The sequence below is a fragment of the Trichogramma pretiosum genome, unplaced genomic scaffold (genome assembly GCF_000599845.2).
Source record: "Trichogramma pretiosum strain Unisexual culture from Peru unplaced genomic scaffold, Tpre_2.0 scaffold5, whole genome shotgun sequence".
Lineage (NCBI taxonomy): Eukaryota > Metazoa > Arthropoda > Insecta > Hymenoptera > Trichogrammatidae > Trichogramma > Trichogramma pretiosum.
Window position 1 is genome coordinate 1,597,668 of NW_019641672.1, and position 18,257 is coordinate 1,615,924.

Below are 18,257 nucleotides of genomic sequence, written 5' to 3' on the forward strand. Positions count from 1 at the left end.
TGTGCATGCGGTCGAGAAAAATTCAAAAAGTTACGCATTTTCATACTCCTTCAAGGACTGTAACGCATGTATTCACAACAGTAAAACAGAAGCCAATCAAGACACTTTGATCCAGTAGATTAAAACAATATACGAGTTATTGATCGATATCGCAAAGGCTAAATTATTCACATTACTATAGATAAGGATAGATTCGTCGTACTCGCTTGCGTTTGAATATAGCTGCAGGTGATCCAGCCTCTGCGCGCCCGTGCAGAGAGAGAGAAAGAGAGAGTGAAGAGAAATCGTCTATTAACAAGCTACCCTATAGAAAATCGATCTATTGCAGTGTAATACGGTTGTGGATCAACCACACCTTTATTAATATTCTCTACTATAGTACATTGAAAATTAATAAAGATAGTCGAAGCTCGCGCTGCGCCGCAGGAGGTTGCTCTGTTTTGCGGCCTTAGCAAATAGTAATGCCTATGCTGCACGCATTCAGCGATGGAAACTTTCATCGGTACAGACGACAAAAAAAGAAGGTGAAGAAATGAGTATTTTGACACTATCGAAGCTGTTAAAGCGTGGAAAGATTTGCAACACCTCGCGCGAGTGCGTAAATATATACATACGTAAAAAGTCGTTGTCGTTATGAGCGCGCATAGACAAGTCGACTTTTATTAATTGGACACATGTTCAACAGACACGAACACATAATAACGCACGAATTATGAGTATGTCTACTTTTCGCGATTCTTTTTCTTTTTAACTGCGAAGATCGAACCGCCTTGATAAAAACCGAATCTTTATTCTCACCCTCAAAACTGAAACTTGTGTATCAAAGTGCTTCCAAAAGCGAATTTTTGCTTCTACAATAGCTGTCGTGAATCTTGACACATATACGTATCTGAATAATCAATAAGCAGACAGTACACTTACGTTGTCCCTACCAACGCATTATGTAAACAAGATGATGTTTTTCACACTTTCAACGTTGACACGCTTACAACTTGACAGCATAAAACTCGAGTTGATTAAAAAGCCAATATATTGCGAGCTTACACGTAACAGTATTCACCGGAAGTGCTGATCTTCGAGAATCCGTAATAACGTCGACTCAATGCTCATTGATTTGTATAGTTTTTGCGCTGTACAGGCGTTATTCAATATCACTTTTTATGCAAACATGAAATCGCGTTTCATGCAAGCTCGCGCATTGACTCTTGGAATTCAAAACAGTTTCATGGGTAATAGTTTATTCCCACGCACAAGAGTGATATACGTTTTTCTAGCCACGAACATCGGAAGCTATGTCCGCAGGAAGTAGTTGAACTTTTTTCGTGCTCGCATAATTATAATTTTCAGTCAACAAAATTAAATCAACCTTATTTATCTTTATTTCTCAGTTTTTAAACTAAAACATTAATAAATCTATCATGGAACACGAGCGTTGGCAAGAATTTTCCGATTAAACTGTAAAATACGCGAACATAATTGTTTTCCAGAAGATATTTCTCATCTCTGCTAAATAACGTTGGACCTTAGACTTTGTAAAATAAGTGAAAAAAGTATATTGTACTCACGCTTTTGCCGTGGCTTGCGTTGTGATGAGTATTGAGATGATGATGGTGATGGTGATGGGTATCCAATTTCATGGTAGCGCAACGATTGAGCGCGTGTAGCCTGCGGAACAGACTCTGCAGCGAGTCCGCGTCGAGGAAAGGATGGTCCTTTGCCACGCCGTTTACATCGATAGGAAATTGATAATCTGTAACGTTAAAAATTCAATAGCTTCATAAGTAAAATGTGATGAGCTCGATTGCAGGCGTAATCGTTGGCGTTTAATGATCGGGGGAAAATGCGAAGCCGTTTCGAACGCTCGCTTAGACACGCTTACATATAATGCGTGTATTATCAAAGCGTACCATGTTGTTATCCATAATATGTACGAGCTTACATGTCGGTTAGCGGTACTTTCGCGACGCGAACATTAATTAACCTACAGACGTATTACGTATTCTGACCTTGACGAATCAATTATCTGTTTTGCCTGCGTAAAGGTCGCGTTAATTGACTACTTTATGTGCGTGTGCCGCACGCGCGCGGCAAGTACATAGATAATCGTGCGGAAGCTGCTGCTGCTGCTGCTGCCGAGTTCGAGAAATACCAAGCTATGCCAATTCAATTCGATGAAAGTTGCGTTGTCGACTTTTTTCATCAAAACAGCACAGAATTCCGATGAATCAAGCTCAGTTTTTCTATCTGAAGCAATATATTATCCCTCGATCGTCTGCTCGACGAGTTTCATAAAATTTAATTACATGGGGGTATAGGCAGGCATGCATCATGCATACAAGCAATTTCTTTCATCGGCGTAGCACACGATATACACGACTTCACATATTATTACAAATCTCGGGTTTTCTTGGTAAAAGATATTACGCAAGCTCCGAGGACCGAGTTAGAAATGAAAAATTATGATACGCTGTGGTTTCTCGCATATAATATAGTAATCAAAGTATTTTTTTGAAAATTTTCCCTAGTAAATACTTTAAAGCTTTGCGATGGGATTTTCTGCTCGCCAAACGGATCGTCATTTGATTAATCGTTCAGAGATTGCTTAGAGTTTATTTATGTTTGTTTACATCACGTATTATGTTTTTACAGAGAAAGATATAGTGGTATTTTTTAAACACATTAAATATACTAACTTGCGGATAGAGCCGAATTTATTGATTTGCGGCGAATCGAAATAAATCTAAGAAAAAGAGCATATTTATAAACATACATACGCGACCGAGATCTCGTATCCCGGATCTGACGAATCACAAAGTCACACTTAAAAAAAAAAGTTTCCTTGTCCAGTTTCAAACGTCGAGTTAAAATGAAACACTCGAAATTCAGTGGCTGCACTTGATCTTTGGTTGTCGTGCACATTCACTCGGGGGCACGTTTTCAAATATCTAATTTGTACACGAGCATATATAATGTAACGCAGCGTATGCAAAATGCACGCGAGATTAATAAAGGTTATATGTATGCGCGAAAGAATGATCCGATGCTCGGAGCTGATATCACGCGACAGCAAATATGCGTAAGAACTGGGTCAATTAGACGTCCATTCAAATATACATGCGTTACATGTGCGTATGTGCTTTCGCTGCATCAATCAACTTGCACACATATAATATGCGATACTCCGTATGCATATGGAAAATATCAGGCATCTTCATCTTTTATGCGCTTGTGCATATTATGCATTGTATGTATAACGTATGATGCTGGACCAATAGTTCATTGTAGGCACACATCGATGTTTTAGGGGCCATTTATTTGTGTATACATTACGCCAAATGTAGACCGATCGCCACCACGAATTGATTCGGTTCGCGCATTAAACGAGGCCTGCAGGGCATCGTCGTACAAAAAACGAACAAGTCGAAGGAAGAAACAAATACAGAGGAGAAGGAAATGGAAGAAGAAGAAGAAGAAGTAAAAGGTGGAAGAGTAATCGATCTTTTTCGCGAAAGAGGGGCAATTGCAACGCAACTAAAAGGCGATTTGATCGCGCAACTACTGCCTTTTTAGGGCAACTAACAGTTCATAGATTTTTGTACTATTATACCTATATCTATATAGACGCGAATGGGCCTATAAACACAAACACACATACACTCAAGACAACTCTCTAATATGATATATTATTTCTACACTGCAAAAGTATATATATTTACCAGCTCAAATGTTAGAATTGATGTATGAAGCTTCCGTTTTTGCACAATGTAAGATATACGCGGGGCAAAAAAAGAGTTTGGAGTTTGAATAACATTAAAGCGCTAGGCATTTATTAGCGATCGTACGTGTGAGCACGAATGAAAGACTAGATATATAATTTATCTGTCGCGCCTTGTTTTCTGGGATTTGGAAATAATATCTCTTGTGTTTTACATGGGTGTCATACATATTACACACGCACGCGTGTATATACGTACGCGCCACCTATGCCTATTGTATGGTAAAAAGCTTCTATTTCCTCGGACTTTTACTACTGTTACGCACAGTAGCCATTCGTCATTTGGCTATTTTTTCATTACGCGTTAAAAAAAACCTTTGCTTCGAGATTCGTATGCTCGCAGCTCGTACATTATATTCGAGATACAGCCATTTGGCATCGATTTGCGTACGCAATTTCGAATGGATTCCTGCGAATGCGGCAAACATCAACGTTGTTAAAGAAACGCACAAGTATGATCGTTGCGCGAGCTGCGGGCCGCGCGTGTGTCAATTTGCCTAAGGACGAGTTCGTGACCTCTTCGATCTCAATATGTTTATATAATCAATCGATGATCTCTTCGTCTTTCTCGCTCTCATCTCGACGACTACGAATGCATGTATTATATATGATCGCTGAGCAGATGCAAGTATAATAACGAAATACGCTACGCTTGCAAACTTGCTCTACGCGCGCTGCAGTAATGCAATTGAAGATAGAGATTGCAGGCCGCGAGTTGGTTATCGCTCGGCAATGCACGACGCTGCGCTATCGTGGCGCCTGCCTCATTTTTGCGACTGATCGACGGCGTAACATGTGTATGTGCCATGTATGTAGTTTCATCCGTTTGGTATAGACGCGTAGATATGTTGTAAACAATGGAACTTTTGACACGAATCGATCTATTTTGCTCTTGTGTCGATGTGCCAATTTTTAACATTTGCCAATTGAGTGACATCTGTATGATGTATAAATCTATCTGTCTCTAATTGAACCTTATCTGCGGTCGCTGCGAGAGAGCCAAGCTCTGCGCGATCGAGCGAGGCAATTTATAATTTCAAGTAGCGCGTATTTTTTCTTATATCGCTATCCTACCCAATTATATTTGTCAAGATGAATATGAAGGGAAAGTGAAAATAGGCTCAGGCGCGTCAAGAAAATCCTTTGTTTTTTGTTCGCGATCGTATGCAGGGAGAAAATAAAAAATGTCGATATGAATGATCAAATGGTGTAGCTAGCTCGGGGGCATGTCCGCGCGCGTACGTATTCACGAGCTGCCTGCCTGCGCCGGACTAATTTTAATCCTCTAATCTAGAGCTGCTGTATGCGCGCAAGATATATATGCGCGTTGAGCGGGAAAGAAGCTGAAAAATCCGAAGCTAAATTGCGCGTATTCACGTGCTTCTTGGCGTTTTCATATAGACTGCAAGCGTGCATACATTAGCGCGCTGCACGAGGGGCTGCTGCTGCTTCGGCTCGAGCTTGTGGCGCGGATACTCTACTGCTACGACTTTATACACAGTGAAAGTACTTGTATGTGGCTAGACGTACTCACAGGCCGCATAGCGCGTGTGCGCGCGTTTAAATATATATTTATAATAATGGCCCGAGTAGTACACGGGTATTTTTCAATCTATTAAGGCATTTACCTCCAACCACGTACACGTGTATTACAATATATCCCCGCGATATGCGCACGTAAACCCGTAATTAACACTCTTGACAAGCATATACGTACTTGCATTATCATTATAATTATTATACGTATGAACTTTCCAAATAGATCGCGAGTGGCCTAGACATCCCTCGCGCGCGCGCGCACAAACGTGCGTTGTATCAAAACAGACGAGGCTCGCGCAACCAGAAAAGCCCTTCTTCGCGAAACTTGATGACTTTGAAGCATCCCATACACACGGGCGCGCGATTATCATCATCATTATCGGGCGTTTTTGCAAGAGCGCTTACGCAACCTCCGCGCGGATTTGATATTAGAGAGCGAGAATCCATCATATCTTGCATTACGAGGCAGCTGCTGCAGCTTGTCGTGGGATGCGTGCGCGGCCAAAGTGCGGACAAAGTGCTAAATTGGCAGTGAACACCTTCGCTGCCGCTGCTGATGCTTCCGTGAGGAAAAATTCTTCTCAATGATTCGCGCATACATGCGCATCGTGCGCCTTGGTCGTGCGTTTGCCTCTTCGCTCAATCTCCAGAGCAAAAAGCTGCGCTGCCTCTTCGAGGCAACTTTTTGTGCCGTGCGCGCGCGCCTTGTCTCTATGTATATAATATAAGCACGTATATTATAAGCGCGTAGATTAATGGGTTCCGATTGTAATGCGGAAATTGCCAAGCCGAAGAGAATATACATATACAGGCGTTCTTATGATGGTATGTCGAAAATTCCTCCGAGTGTAAGGTCTTTTGTTTAGCCACGCGCGAGTGAGGAAAGAGCCCGTGAGTGCAGTGTTGTTGTGTTTTTTTTTCCTTCTCTTTTTTTTTTCAGTATGCAAAAATGACACTCATGATCGTTCCTGGGTAACTTTATGTATACGCAACACTCGAGCCATTGCACTTTGGTGACAATACAATGACTCGAATTGTATGCACGATCAATGGGGCCGTATACGTCAATCCTGTGTACAAACGTTATATACGCGTTGTGCGATTGTTGAATCGCGCGACGATGATGACGTTATGCGAACTTTCGTCCATGAGCAGCAGAGAGGGAGGGTCCCCGTACGGCAAAAAATAACCAAGATATTTTTGCAAGTAAAATTGAGCAAGCGAGAGAGCGCGAAAAACACATTAGTTTTAGATATACCCTAGGCGTGTTAATGCAATAATGATTAGGCGAATCGCGCGTAATTATCCTACACGTTACTGCGCGCGCGACTCTCATGCAACGATCAGCATATGCGATTTTGACAAACGATCTCCAACATTACGGGATTTTTTAATTTAAACAAATAATCTCTCGCAAAGAAAAAACGTACAAGTACGAATTTGATCAATCATCTAGACGAGCTTTTGAAATGTGGAACAAATTCATTGCGTATACGCGTAGGATATAAACAAATGCACGACAGGACACGTGGAACGGAGGAATAATGACTATTCGAAAATTGTTCGCTACGTTGTGTCTCTCTTTCGTGTACATTGATCGATTTTGACAAGCACTTTGGCCTCCTATCAATCAACTCGCGCCGTTTATTCTTACGTACAATAATAATAAAGCGCGAGCATGGACACGTGCACTCGGCCTTATTGCGCCTGCAGTGCGCGCGTACAGAAAAGCAGCAGAAAATAATTTCAGCTTATTTCGAGCTCGGCTGGTAAACGACTATCGCGCGCAGCGTGTACCGAGAGCCGCGTGCGCGGAGAGATATAAATAAGCCGCGCATGAAATCTCTTTACAAGCTGGACAAAATGAAAAAAGGGCATTAAACTTCGTGTAACGTTTAGCCGCGATGTCAACTCTGAAATCTGATCGACACTCGCAGCGCGGAGGGTATTAAAGTCGACGATTTTCTGAGTGGCCAAAAACCACGGAGACTCTGAGCTCTCGCGGGAATTTACGCGCAATATTTGCATTTTATAGGTATTATCATGCACGCCGAGAAAGTTTTGCGAAAACCGGAAACATCTTCTAGCCTCTTATAAGCGAACACAATCGTTGCGCGCAAGCTAGCTTATCGGCAAGATTAAAAAAAAACTTTTTGTGCCTGTCCGTAAATGCTACGTGTGTGTGTGTATAGTAAGCGTATGCACACGTGCATCACTATAGAGTGCAAAGCCTCCAAGAAGAGAAGCAAAGAAGAGGAGGAAAGATAAAATCACCGGTTGTTTGTCCAAGGAAGTATGAGTCTACGTACGTGTGCGCATATAAGCAGCAGCACACACACACACGGACAGACAGGCTCGCGCGCGCTCAGCATAGTGCGATGCCAGCGACCGGTGCGAAAAACAGTTGAGTCGTGTCGCTGCTGCTACGAGCAAGCGCGGAAATCGGCTGCGGGTTGTAAGCCAGTCAGGAAATCCGATTCGATCTAGCTCGCGCCAACCAGAGAGAGAGAGAGGAGCCTTCGTATGAGTTTTCTTCGACGAGAGAGAATATGTGCGTTTCCTCGAAGGGTTTTTTAGACCAAGAGTTTGATGCTAATGGCCAGAAAGTACCCGCGCTTGCAAAATTTATAGAGCAGCGATGCTATACCGACTGTACTGCACTTTGTGTATATATGTTTATCGTTTATAACGGCCTGGCTTGATCGGGATAGTTTTTGCGATGATATTTTCTGTATATAAAGCACACGTAGCGGTTTTTGCAGCCTAGTAATGCGCGTTAATTTCGCTGTACTTGTGGCAAGTACATGTATTCATCGAATCTTCCAAGTACAATAGAAAAATTTATGAACTAAAGCTGCGCGCGTTATTATGACGAGACTTGGCCAATGGTAATTAGTATTTGTCTCTATGCGAGTGCGCTTGCTCGTTAAAAACATATTAACACTACGGACAATAAAGAAGAATCGACACAGACGAGCGAGAAAGAAAAGCAATAATCACGCATCCTCGGAGGAGCTTTCAATGTCTTTCGCACAAAGGATAATTTAGACTTTCGCGTATCCTGTTTTTACGTCGCGTGTAAAATTTTGTTTTCCCCAGTCCCATGGTTCCCATTTAATTCTTGCACTTTGAGCAGGTACAAATTTACGATGCAAAATCGTATATTCGTGTGTTTGCCCGTAGGTAAATTCGAGTGACTCATTTTACACTGCTCGCATTGGTTTTTCGTGCATCAAAAATGAATGACGCATGTAACAAGTTCTGAAAGCAGCGGGAGAGAGAAAGAGAGAAAGAAAGAGAGAGAGAGAGAGAGAGAGAGAGAGAGAAGCTGAACAAGAAGCAAGTCCTATATGGTATTGTCATGGTCAACTGAGCAAGACCATCAGCAGTAAACTCACTCTTCGATTGATATCGCGCGCCTTAAATTTAGCCGGGGAACGCGACGCACGTTGTACAATCAAGAACCGGATTTTCGCGAATGCTCATCGGCTTCTGCTTGAGATATACATTCGATGCGATTGTAGTCTGTCAAAATTCACTCACCTTTCATAATCGCTCTATAATAGCAAGAGCGGCACATTCGAGCCAGTAGCAGTAGGCGTCTACGAGTGAGTGCGGAACGAGCGAGACGACGATCGGCTGCATATTATCATGCGCGAGAGTACAGTAGTCCGTGCGATCGGGCTTGGCGGCACAATCCGTGCCTCCTTACCGATTTACAGCAAGAAACAAAACAACGATTATCCGTTCAATGCACATGTATAGAGTCACACATATATTTGCACAGGTTCTTAGACACGAGCTGTTTCACACAATTATTGTTGTCATCGACGACAATCATTTTTGTTTTCTTTCTTATTTTTCACTTTTTAGCAAATGTACGGGGAAACAACGGAGTCACCACTTTTGACGAACCACACGTTACACTGGAAATGGTTTCTCAAAAATTGTCAAAGAAAATTGCGTTGCGATAGATCCGCAACGAGAGAAGAGTAGAGCGCAAGAGAGCTCGAATCGAGAGCGCAGCGCAGCGGATAACGCGCTCGGTTCAACTCTCGAGTGGTACTAAACCGAGCCGTGACTCGCGAGACTCTCGTCAGCCCAGCCGCAAAGCCAACCGAGTGTAACAGCCGCAGAGCGAGCTCTATCCCATATACGTGCGGGCGAAGGCTCGGCGCGCGCGACAGCGCCAATATAGCGGTGGGGGCGTCGATCTTGCCAAGAGGCTTGTTTCGCCTGCTGCATGTACGGCACACATAATGTACATGACCGATTCTTCGCGAAATCGAATGTCAAAAGAAATTTTTTTCTCATTTCATTAAAAACTGGTTGTTCCGTATACAGTCACAAATGTCCCCTAATTTTATTAGAAATTTTCGGACCATTCAATACTCTTTTTCAAAGATCCAAAGTTTGCATTTTTTCGAAATTCATGCTCATTGCAAATATTACAAAAATTTGCATGATGTTCTGGCCCGAAATCGATAAGTTCTCGACTTTTATGTTTGTCTCTATAAAGGAGCAGGCTCTTTTAGTGCCCAATCTTGTTTGAAGTAATTTTCTAAAAATTTGACACGATTTTCAGTAAAAATTCTCTCTGGCTTTTTTCTCGAAGTCACTCCAAAAAAAAATAGTGAGTCCTAAAAATTCTAATGAAACTAAGGGACTTGTTCAACACAAAAAAAAACAAGTTTTTCACGCAAGTAGAAAAATATTCTTTTTGACCAGTCGATTTCAGAGAGAATCGGCCATATGTACAGATATTATATGTTTGTGAGAAGGGGCAATGCATGTGTGCGGCATGTGCACGTTATGTGTATGTATGTGCAACTTTATGGAAAAATAGCGAGTAGGGATTTCATGTATTCGTATACATGTGTTAGTGCACTGTGTTCGCGATTCACTACTCGTGCATTAAATGTATTAGTGCGCACATGTTTGCGTTATTTACCATTTCGAAAAAAAAGATGCCGGTAGTTTAAAAAGTGTATCTATTATAGCTAGGTTGAAAAGACTTTTAAAAAAGAAAAGCCTGTTCAAGTTTCTTGAAACTCCTACTAAACTTATTCTACACTTGTTGCGGGTATTATGCACCCAGAATATACATGATATAAATTATATGAAGGACTGAGATAAATGCTAACATAATTAACAAGGTAAAGATTTTGAATGATTCACTTTCCTTAGTGAGTTCGGAGCTGACAGCATTACCATAATTTGAAAGTCGTACGGCGTAACGGGGAGTATATTTTATGCCCACTTATTAATTTGAAGCTAAAAATAAGAAAAAATTGAAAATGAAAAATCGATCGGCAGCGTCTGTTAAATCGATAAGCTTAGATTAGAAAAGTTGCATTATTATCGGAAGCAATCGAGCAGGCGTATGACGTCATTACAATGCAGTATCTCTGCTACGTTCGCTCGTTCGCTCGCTCCGGAGAAATAATACAAGTCGAATTCGAGTTATTACGCGGTAGCCCTTTATATCGAACATGCCAACGTCATCGCGGGATACTATTCAGGATCAAAATTTCACCTGGATCGATTCTTACGTATGAGCTTTTCTCGTATGGCTGTATAACAACTCGTATACTTTGCGTATACAACACTCTTATATGCGGCTTTATTTGCAAGAAATGGTTATTTATAGACCTGCGTGTCACCGCAGTCAGGTATCTTGTACATGTACAAGGTAAATTTAATCCCTTACATATATATACTTATCGTGGAAGATTTTTCTACCGTACCTACACGCGCATCCTTGTACGTAGACACTTTTTACTCTTCAAAAAGATGACACGCTTGAATTTGTCTTGGAATTAAACTGGACTGAGAATTAGAAGCCTCGTACCAAAATTCCACTATATTGTTATTTTTTATTATACATGGAAAAATAGAATACTCATAATATTATCTATGTGAAAAAACTTCAAGAGATTATACATTTCAAGTTTGTTTTCTAGTGATGATCGTTATACATGCTTACTATGAAATGAGCTTAGACCATTTTTTTATTTTTGTTTTTCGCAAAGCGTAGAATGGTGATCGATATTATTTTATTCAAATATTTAATAAAATTAATAGAAACCTTTTTCAATTTGAATATAACTTGCCTGGATCTTGTCGGTTTTTCAATTTATGAGAATACTACTTCGAATTTTTAGACATGTAACTAAAAAAGTATACCGCAATAATTAGAAAACAACTGAAACTTTTTTATCTTGTATGGGTTATCGAAATCTTGCTCAAATCAAAATGTGATCAAAAATTTGAAAAAACAAATTTCATTATCATTTTTTGTATCTAAACAAATACATGCCTTTTATCAACTGTTTTCCATTACAGTTTTGTTGAGTTAAATGATATTAGTCCAAGTTTAAGAAAAAAGTGGCGCATGCATATTTTTAAGATTGTTCTAAAAGAAGAAATAATTTTGATGTGGAATTAGGAAACAATGATAAGATGAAGGATGATGAGATTATTAGTAGTGATTAAATGTTTTATACTATTGATTTGGTAAAAATAAAAAATAATTCTTTCAAAACCATAACGATTTTTGTCAAGAATATCTATAAGACTTTCTACTTTTATCGTGGAAGATTTTTCTACCGTACCTACACGCGCATCCTTGTACGTAGACACTTTTTACTCTTCAAAAAGATGACACGCTTGAATTTGTCTTGGAATTAAACGTTTGAAAATATTCACATCCTCGCAAATCGAGTGAACGAGAAAAAAGATGAAATGTTCATTCGAAACATTGTTGCATAGTATGCGTGCATATATCCATACAATAATTTACACAGCTCGTAATAAACAGCGAGATTAAGTTAAAACGGATGTACACATTATATCCACGTTACGTGAAAAGAAATGAAGATTTTATAAAACCCAATGCGAACTTTTTCTTGCTTTTTAATTTTTTTGAAGGATAAAAGAATACTACGGCCGATCATATTATACGTACGAAGCTCGAAGGAAAAACAGTCGGAGTGAAAAAAAAACACGCGATCGGCGTTGCAGCTTCATATTATTATGATAAAACTATTAAAATAGAACGCAGGTACATACAATTTTCCCCGGCTGATATTTCGCCGAGTTAAGTTGAAACCTCTATCGCGAGATAAAGTTTGCCAAACGACAAGCTTATAAGCCGAAGAAATAAAAGGATATTTCATTTTATCCAGAGTCCACTTTTAATAAGAGTCCTGGAATTGTCTCGTAAGTTGCACCCCGGTACAAATCGTGGCAGCGCAAAGAGATTCTTATTATAATGTACACTCTTTTTCTCCCCTAGTTAATGCAACGCACGCGCCTGTCTCCTTTATTCGAGCAACGGTAAGAAACTAGTTTTCGATAATAAGCTACCATTTTTGCGCTGTAAAAATAGCTATGTTCTGGCTCACCTATACCGAGTACATGAGTTTACAAGTGTATTGTCGCGCACAGCCCGGCCTCCTATAAGGAAGTAGTTGGAACAATTTTTCTCCGATTATAATTATATCGATATTTTTTGAGATAAAAGTCGAATAATAATTATTTCGCTTAAGTAGCACCTTTCAAGCGTTGGTTTCGAGCGCACAGAGTTGGAGCTGTGTATACACTTCTATGAAGACGTATCAAGAACAACAGCCGATGTGGCCGCGGCTCGCGAGATCGCAGTAGCCGATAGCGGGATCTCCAATATAATGTGGCCCTTTTTATTGCTGCGCTACGCCAATAATCCCTATAATACCTCGAATATCGGTATTTCTTGCCTCTCTTCGGCCCCAGCTCGCAGAAAACAACACAAAGCCGAGAGCTTGGAGAGATGCGATGAAGATGAGCTACGGACGCCTATTGTTTTGCCCGATTCGCTGCTGACCTGTTCTCAGCTCGCGCGCGCATATATACTCGCGCTCTCTTTTCATAAATCCTGTATATAATACACACAGACGGTATATAGCTGTATGCGAGACCTCTATGTGAGCGCATGTGCACATTGTATAACTTACGCCGAGCACATTGTTCCTTTCGATCGTGCGCCTATGGGCTTATATCACGCATGCTCTCAATAAACACGTATACATACATGCAGCATACATATACGCGTAAATATGCATACACACATGTATGTACATAGGATCACGAGAAGTGGAATTCAGGTTGCCATCGAAAATCGTGCCGAGAAGTGCATTACTGCCTACACTAACTAATACTCTCCCTCGTTTCGATTATACTCCGCGAGCTTGTGCAAGCCGATAAAGTCGAAATGTGTTGAGAAATTATAAGTCTGCATCGCTTGTATATAACGTGCAACACCTTTTTTGGTGAGGCTGCGCTTGCGAGCCTGAAAAACTGAGTCCTGTTTCACAAAATTTCATCGTAAATCTTCTGCCGCTATATACGTGTCTCCGATAGGACAAGAGTCTCGCAAAGAAAAAAGTCTTGCGCGAGTTAGAGAACATGGCACTGCTGCTCGCGCCGTTGTAAAATAATGACCACCACGGCGGCGGACGAGCTGCTATACGTCTGCTCTCGGTCGTCGCGCAATCAGCGCCTAATGCATGTAATTTAGCCCTAACATACACGAATACTTTTTTCCTTCAAGTGAGAAAGAAGCCCTTGGCTCTCGTTCGCTGCGCTACGGCGCATTTGCACGCGAGCCAAATGCGACGAGACACGCGAGTCGATTAAATAGTATCTGACGCGAGCGCGCGCAAGCTCTCAACGTTGAATCCGTGTTTGTGTGTGTGTGTGTGTGTGTGTGAGTGAGTGTCCGTACGGCTAGCATAAGTAGCGAAAGAATCGCGCGCGACTCGATGTGCACACTGCGCCGGTAATTAAATAAAATAAGCCAGGAGGAAACGAGCGCTGATATTAGCGACGAGAACTTGGAATATATACGTATAACGACAGATAGTGAAAGAGAGCGAGTGAAATTCTGAGAAGACATCTTTCAGCCGAGATTTACTCGCAAAACGCTACGCCTCGCCATCGCTTACGGCTAAGTTCGAGGCGCGAAAAAAGAACACCTTGATATCGAATGAGTTATTCGACTTAATTAATCAATGCTTTGCAATGCTCCTTTTAACCCATATAAATTTGACGATGCGTCTCGTATACCGGCGAATTAAATTATTTAAAAATCCCTCGACAAATTGATTCTGAAAAAAATCGAATGTTTGCACATAGCTATAGCAGTGATCCTAGAAAATTACAAAATGGAAAAATTTGAATAAAAAAAATTATTCCTTTCTCTCTCGCTTCCTCGCAATGACAATGAGCCGACAGTACTTGCACAACAAAAACCTCGGTACTATTTTCTTTGCGAGAATATCGTGGAAAATCCGCTCGGACACATGCGCATAGTCGTACTTAGCGATTCTCACGAAAATCATATATTTATAATCCTTCCGTTCGGTATGCATTATATTTTCGTTGAAACACGACAATGCACGTACGGCAATATCAGTCGGGCGAATCATTAAAATAACAGTCTGAAGCTCAATAGTCAGCAGCTTTCTGCCCTTTCTACGAACTTTCTCACTGATACTCTCCGAGCGAACATATCGGTATACAACAAGTTTTGCGACTTTTTGGCCGACCACCAAGAGGCTGCGGCCGATGTCAAAGACCTTTTTGGTCGCTGCTGCATCTGTGCCGTAGTGTATATGTAAAGGAGAGGGTAACGCACATACACACTCGAGCATCGTTTTGGAAAGAATCCAAAAATTTTGAGTGTACATTTATGTGAATATTCCCCGAAAACTACTTTATTATACCGTACGCACATGTGGTCGAGCTTGCCTCTTTTCTAGTAAATTTTTTCTCGGCTCTTTATGCCCCTTAACAGATGTGCCAGTAGTTTCCCGGTATAAAGCAGCGCGAGCGAGTTGATTCGCGCATATTATCACGAGCAATTGGGGAAAAGTTCGAAGAGCCATGTAAACCGATCTTGTTGCGCGAGGAAAGTTTTTCAGGTTTAGTGCTGACGCGCGAGAATTACGCAACTGGGTCAGTTATTATTGAATCGAATTTATATTATGTAGTATATGAGCAATTCTACCCATCGTCGGTAAAGTTTGAGGCTAAATGCCGTTTCAAATTTTTTTCATTAGACACCCGTAATGGATATTGATGATTGTTTATTGAAGTCCCGAAAATGTGGGAGAATACGTGAACAATGGAAATTTCGATAGCGTATTTTTCGTATTACGTTTTCTGCTAATTATCGACTATGTCGTGTTCAACATTGTTCAAAACATTCAAAACTTTTCTCTTTCTCTTTGTTTTGTTTTTAGGGTATGGACTACTTAATAGGAAATTAACTAGGAATTGAAAAAATAACATTTAAACGGTATAATTATTTATAAATGCTAATTCGTTCATTTTTTTAAATATTTCAAAGAACAAATGTAAAATTTTTACAGAATTTTATAAAACATTTGAGTTCATCATCAATCGAATCATCGATCGATCAATCAAATCATCAATATGCATTACAAATTTCAAATCAAAAAATGTCAATCACCGTATCAAACTTGAATTTGGCCGATGATAGAATTGTTCATATACTTTTCTCGCTGAGCAAGAGATTCTCTTTCATGCTCTCGTTTACGCATTAGATTTATGTATTATTATAACATTTTGTGGCACTTTAATTGTGTCAATGCGTATACATTTTTTTCTTAAGAATCAAAAGAAATGGCTTTCAAGAATGGGAGCTGCACGTCGTCGAAAATCTGTAACGATAACTGCTAATTTGGCACACTCGCATATTTTTAAATGTCTCATCCGTTTTCTATACCAACGTGTGTTTTGATACAAGCGGCTTTATAATAAACATTTTATCGTAAAAGAGTTTTCGATTGATGCGATCGCGGCTCAAATTAATTTTTCACAAATAAATCAAGTTCGTAGACGAAGTATTAACAAGCTAATTGATGTCAAAAATGTTACATATCACTCACAAGGAGACCTTCTCACCTTCGGATCATGGATTTTGCCCAAACTTTTTTTAGTGATTCAGGACAGTTAGAAAACATGCCCTGTTATGTTAGTTTATGTGAATATGTCCCAGAAGCCTTAGATAAAAAATAAAGGGCCAAATAATAAAAATAAGCGTATACAGTGCAATAAAAATTCATTTCCTATCCTCAAACTATTTTTGTCACTTATTTTAAACACCTGGTTCTGTTTAGGTACTTGAAGTGTTAAATTAGTTAGTGAAAAGTGATTTGATAAGAACTTGTCGGATCTCCAGTGCTTGTATTAAAATAATAATTATTTGAAGCGTTTAAGGCCATATGTATTGAACATAAGCACTTTATAATGTCATAAATTAAGCAATATTGCAATGTTTTGTGTCATGAGTGAGATCCAACAACTTCTTAACAATGAAATGTAATGTTTTCAAAAACCAGGTGTTTAAAATAAGTGACAAAAATAGTTTGAGGATAGGAAATGAATATTTATTGCACTATATACGCTTATTTTTATTATTTGGACCTTCATTTTTTATCTAAGGCTTCTGGGGCATATTCACATAAAATAATATAACAGGGCATGTTTTCTAACTGTCCTGAATCACCAAAAAAAGTTTGGGCCAAATCCATGACCCGAAGGTGAGAAGGTCTCCTTGTCAGTTCATTTTCGGTTGTTATCTTGTAAGTAAGCCGTGCAGCATCGATAGTATAAAACCACCCATAAACTGGACTGAGAATTAGAAGCCTCGTACCAAAATTCCACTATATTGTTATTTTTTATTATACATGGAAAAATAGAATACTCATAATATTATCTATGTGAAAAAACTTCAAGAGATTATACATTTCAAGTTTGTTTTCTAGTGATGATCGTTATACATGCTTACTATGAAATGAGCTTAGACCATTTTTTTATTTTTGTTTTTCGCAAAGCGTAGAATGGTGATCGATATTATTTTATTCAAATATTTAATAAAATTAATAGAAACCTTTTTCAATTTGAATATAACTTGCCTGGATCTTGTCGGTTTTTCAATTTATGAGAATACTACTTCGAATTTTTAGACATGTAACTAAAAAAGTATACCGCAATAATTAGAAAACAACTGAAACTTTTTTATCTTGTATGGGTTATCGAAATCTTGCTCAAATCAAAATGTGATCAAAAATTTGAAAAAACAAATTTCATTATCATTTTTTGTATCTAAACAAATACATGCCTTTTATCAACTGTTTTCCATTACAGTTTTGTTGAGTTAAATGATATTAGTCCAAGTTTAAGAAAAAAGTGGCGCATGCATATTTTTAAGATTGTTCTAAAAGAAGAAATAATTTTGATGTGGAATTAGGAAACAATGATAAGATGAAGGATGATGAGATTATTAGTAGTGATTAAATGTTTTATACTATTGATTTGGTAAAAATAAAAAATAATTCTTTCAAAACCATAACGATTTTTGTCAAGAATATCTATAAGACTTTCTACTTTTATTTGATGCACGTAATAAAATACATCCAAAGTTTTTTTACAAAACTGGAACAGAAGACAAAATTATGCTAATCTGATGACGAAATTTTTTGACGTCACATTCGATTACATTAAGATAAAATTCAATGGTGATGTTATATTTCATATTTTTAGTCGTTTTTGTGCTGAAGCAAGTAAAAGGCAATTTCGTTTAACTTTTAAATGTTTACATGTAATTTAAAATATGGTCTAAAAATCATTAAATTTTATTTTGATAAATCTTGGTTCTGTATTTTTAAAGCTAAGTAATTTCAAATTTTCAGTTAAGAGCGGTAATATACAACTATATAATGAAGGGCAATTAGTTAAAAAGTTGAATGAAATACCTTGGGCATATGCTAAAAATCAGATAGTGTCTTTGTATAATATTGTATCTACTTAAGTTTTTTACATTCATTCTATAAATTGCACGACTGTACTTTGAAATAATAATGTTTATATGGCATTT

The 18,257-nt window shown here is 39.1% G+C and overlaps 1 protein-coding gene across 4 annotated transcripts in view; it reads right to left on the reverse strand.

Moving 5' to 3' along the window:
* LOC106650550 (stAR-related lipid transfer protein 13) overlaps positions 1–18,257 on the reverse strand; it is a 191,740-nt gene that overhangs the window by 22,686 nt on the left and 150,797 nt on the right. For all 4 annotated transcript variants that reach the window (XM_014368622.2, XM_014368621.2, XM_014368619.2 and 1 more), the window contains exon 10: positions 1,566–1,750. In XM_014368622.2, coding sequence (XP_014224108.1) covers positions 1,566–1,750 — 185 coding nt within the window. The remainder of the gene's footprint in view (positions 1–1,565; positions 1,751–18,257) is intronic.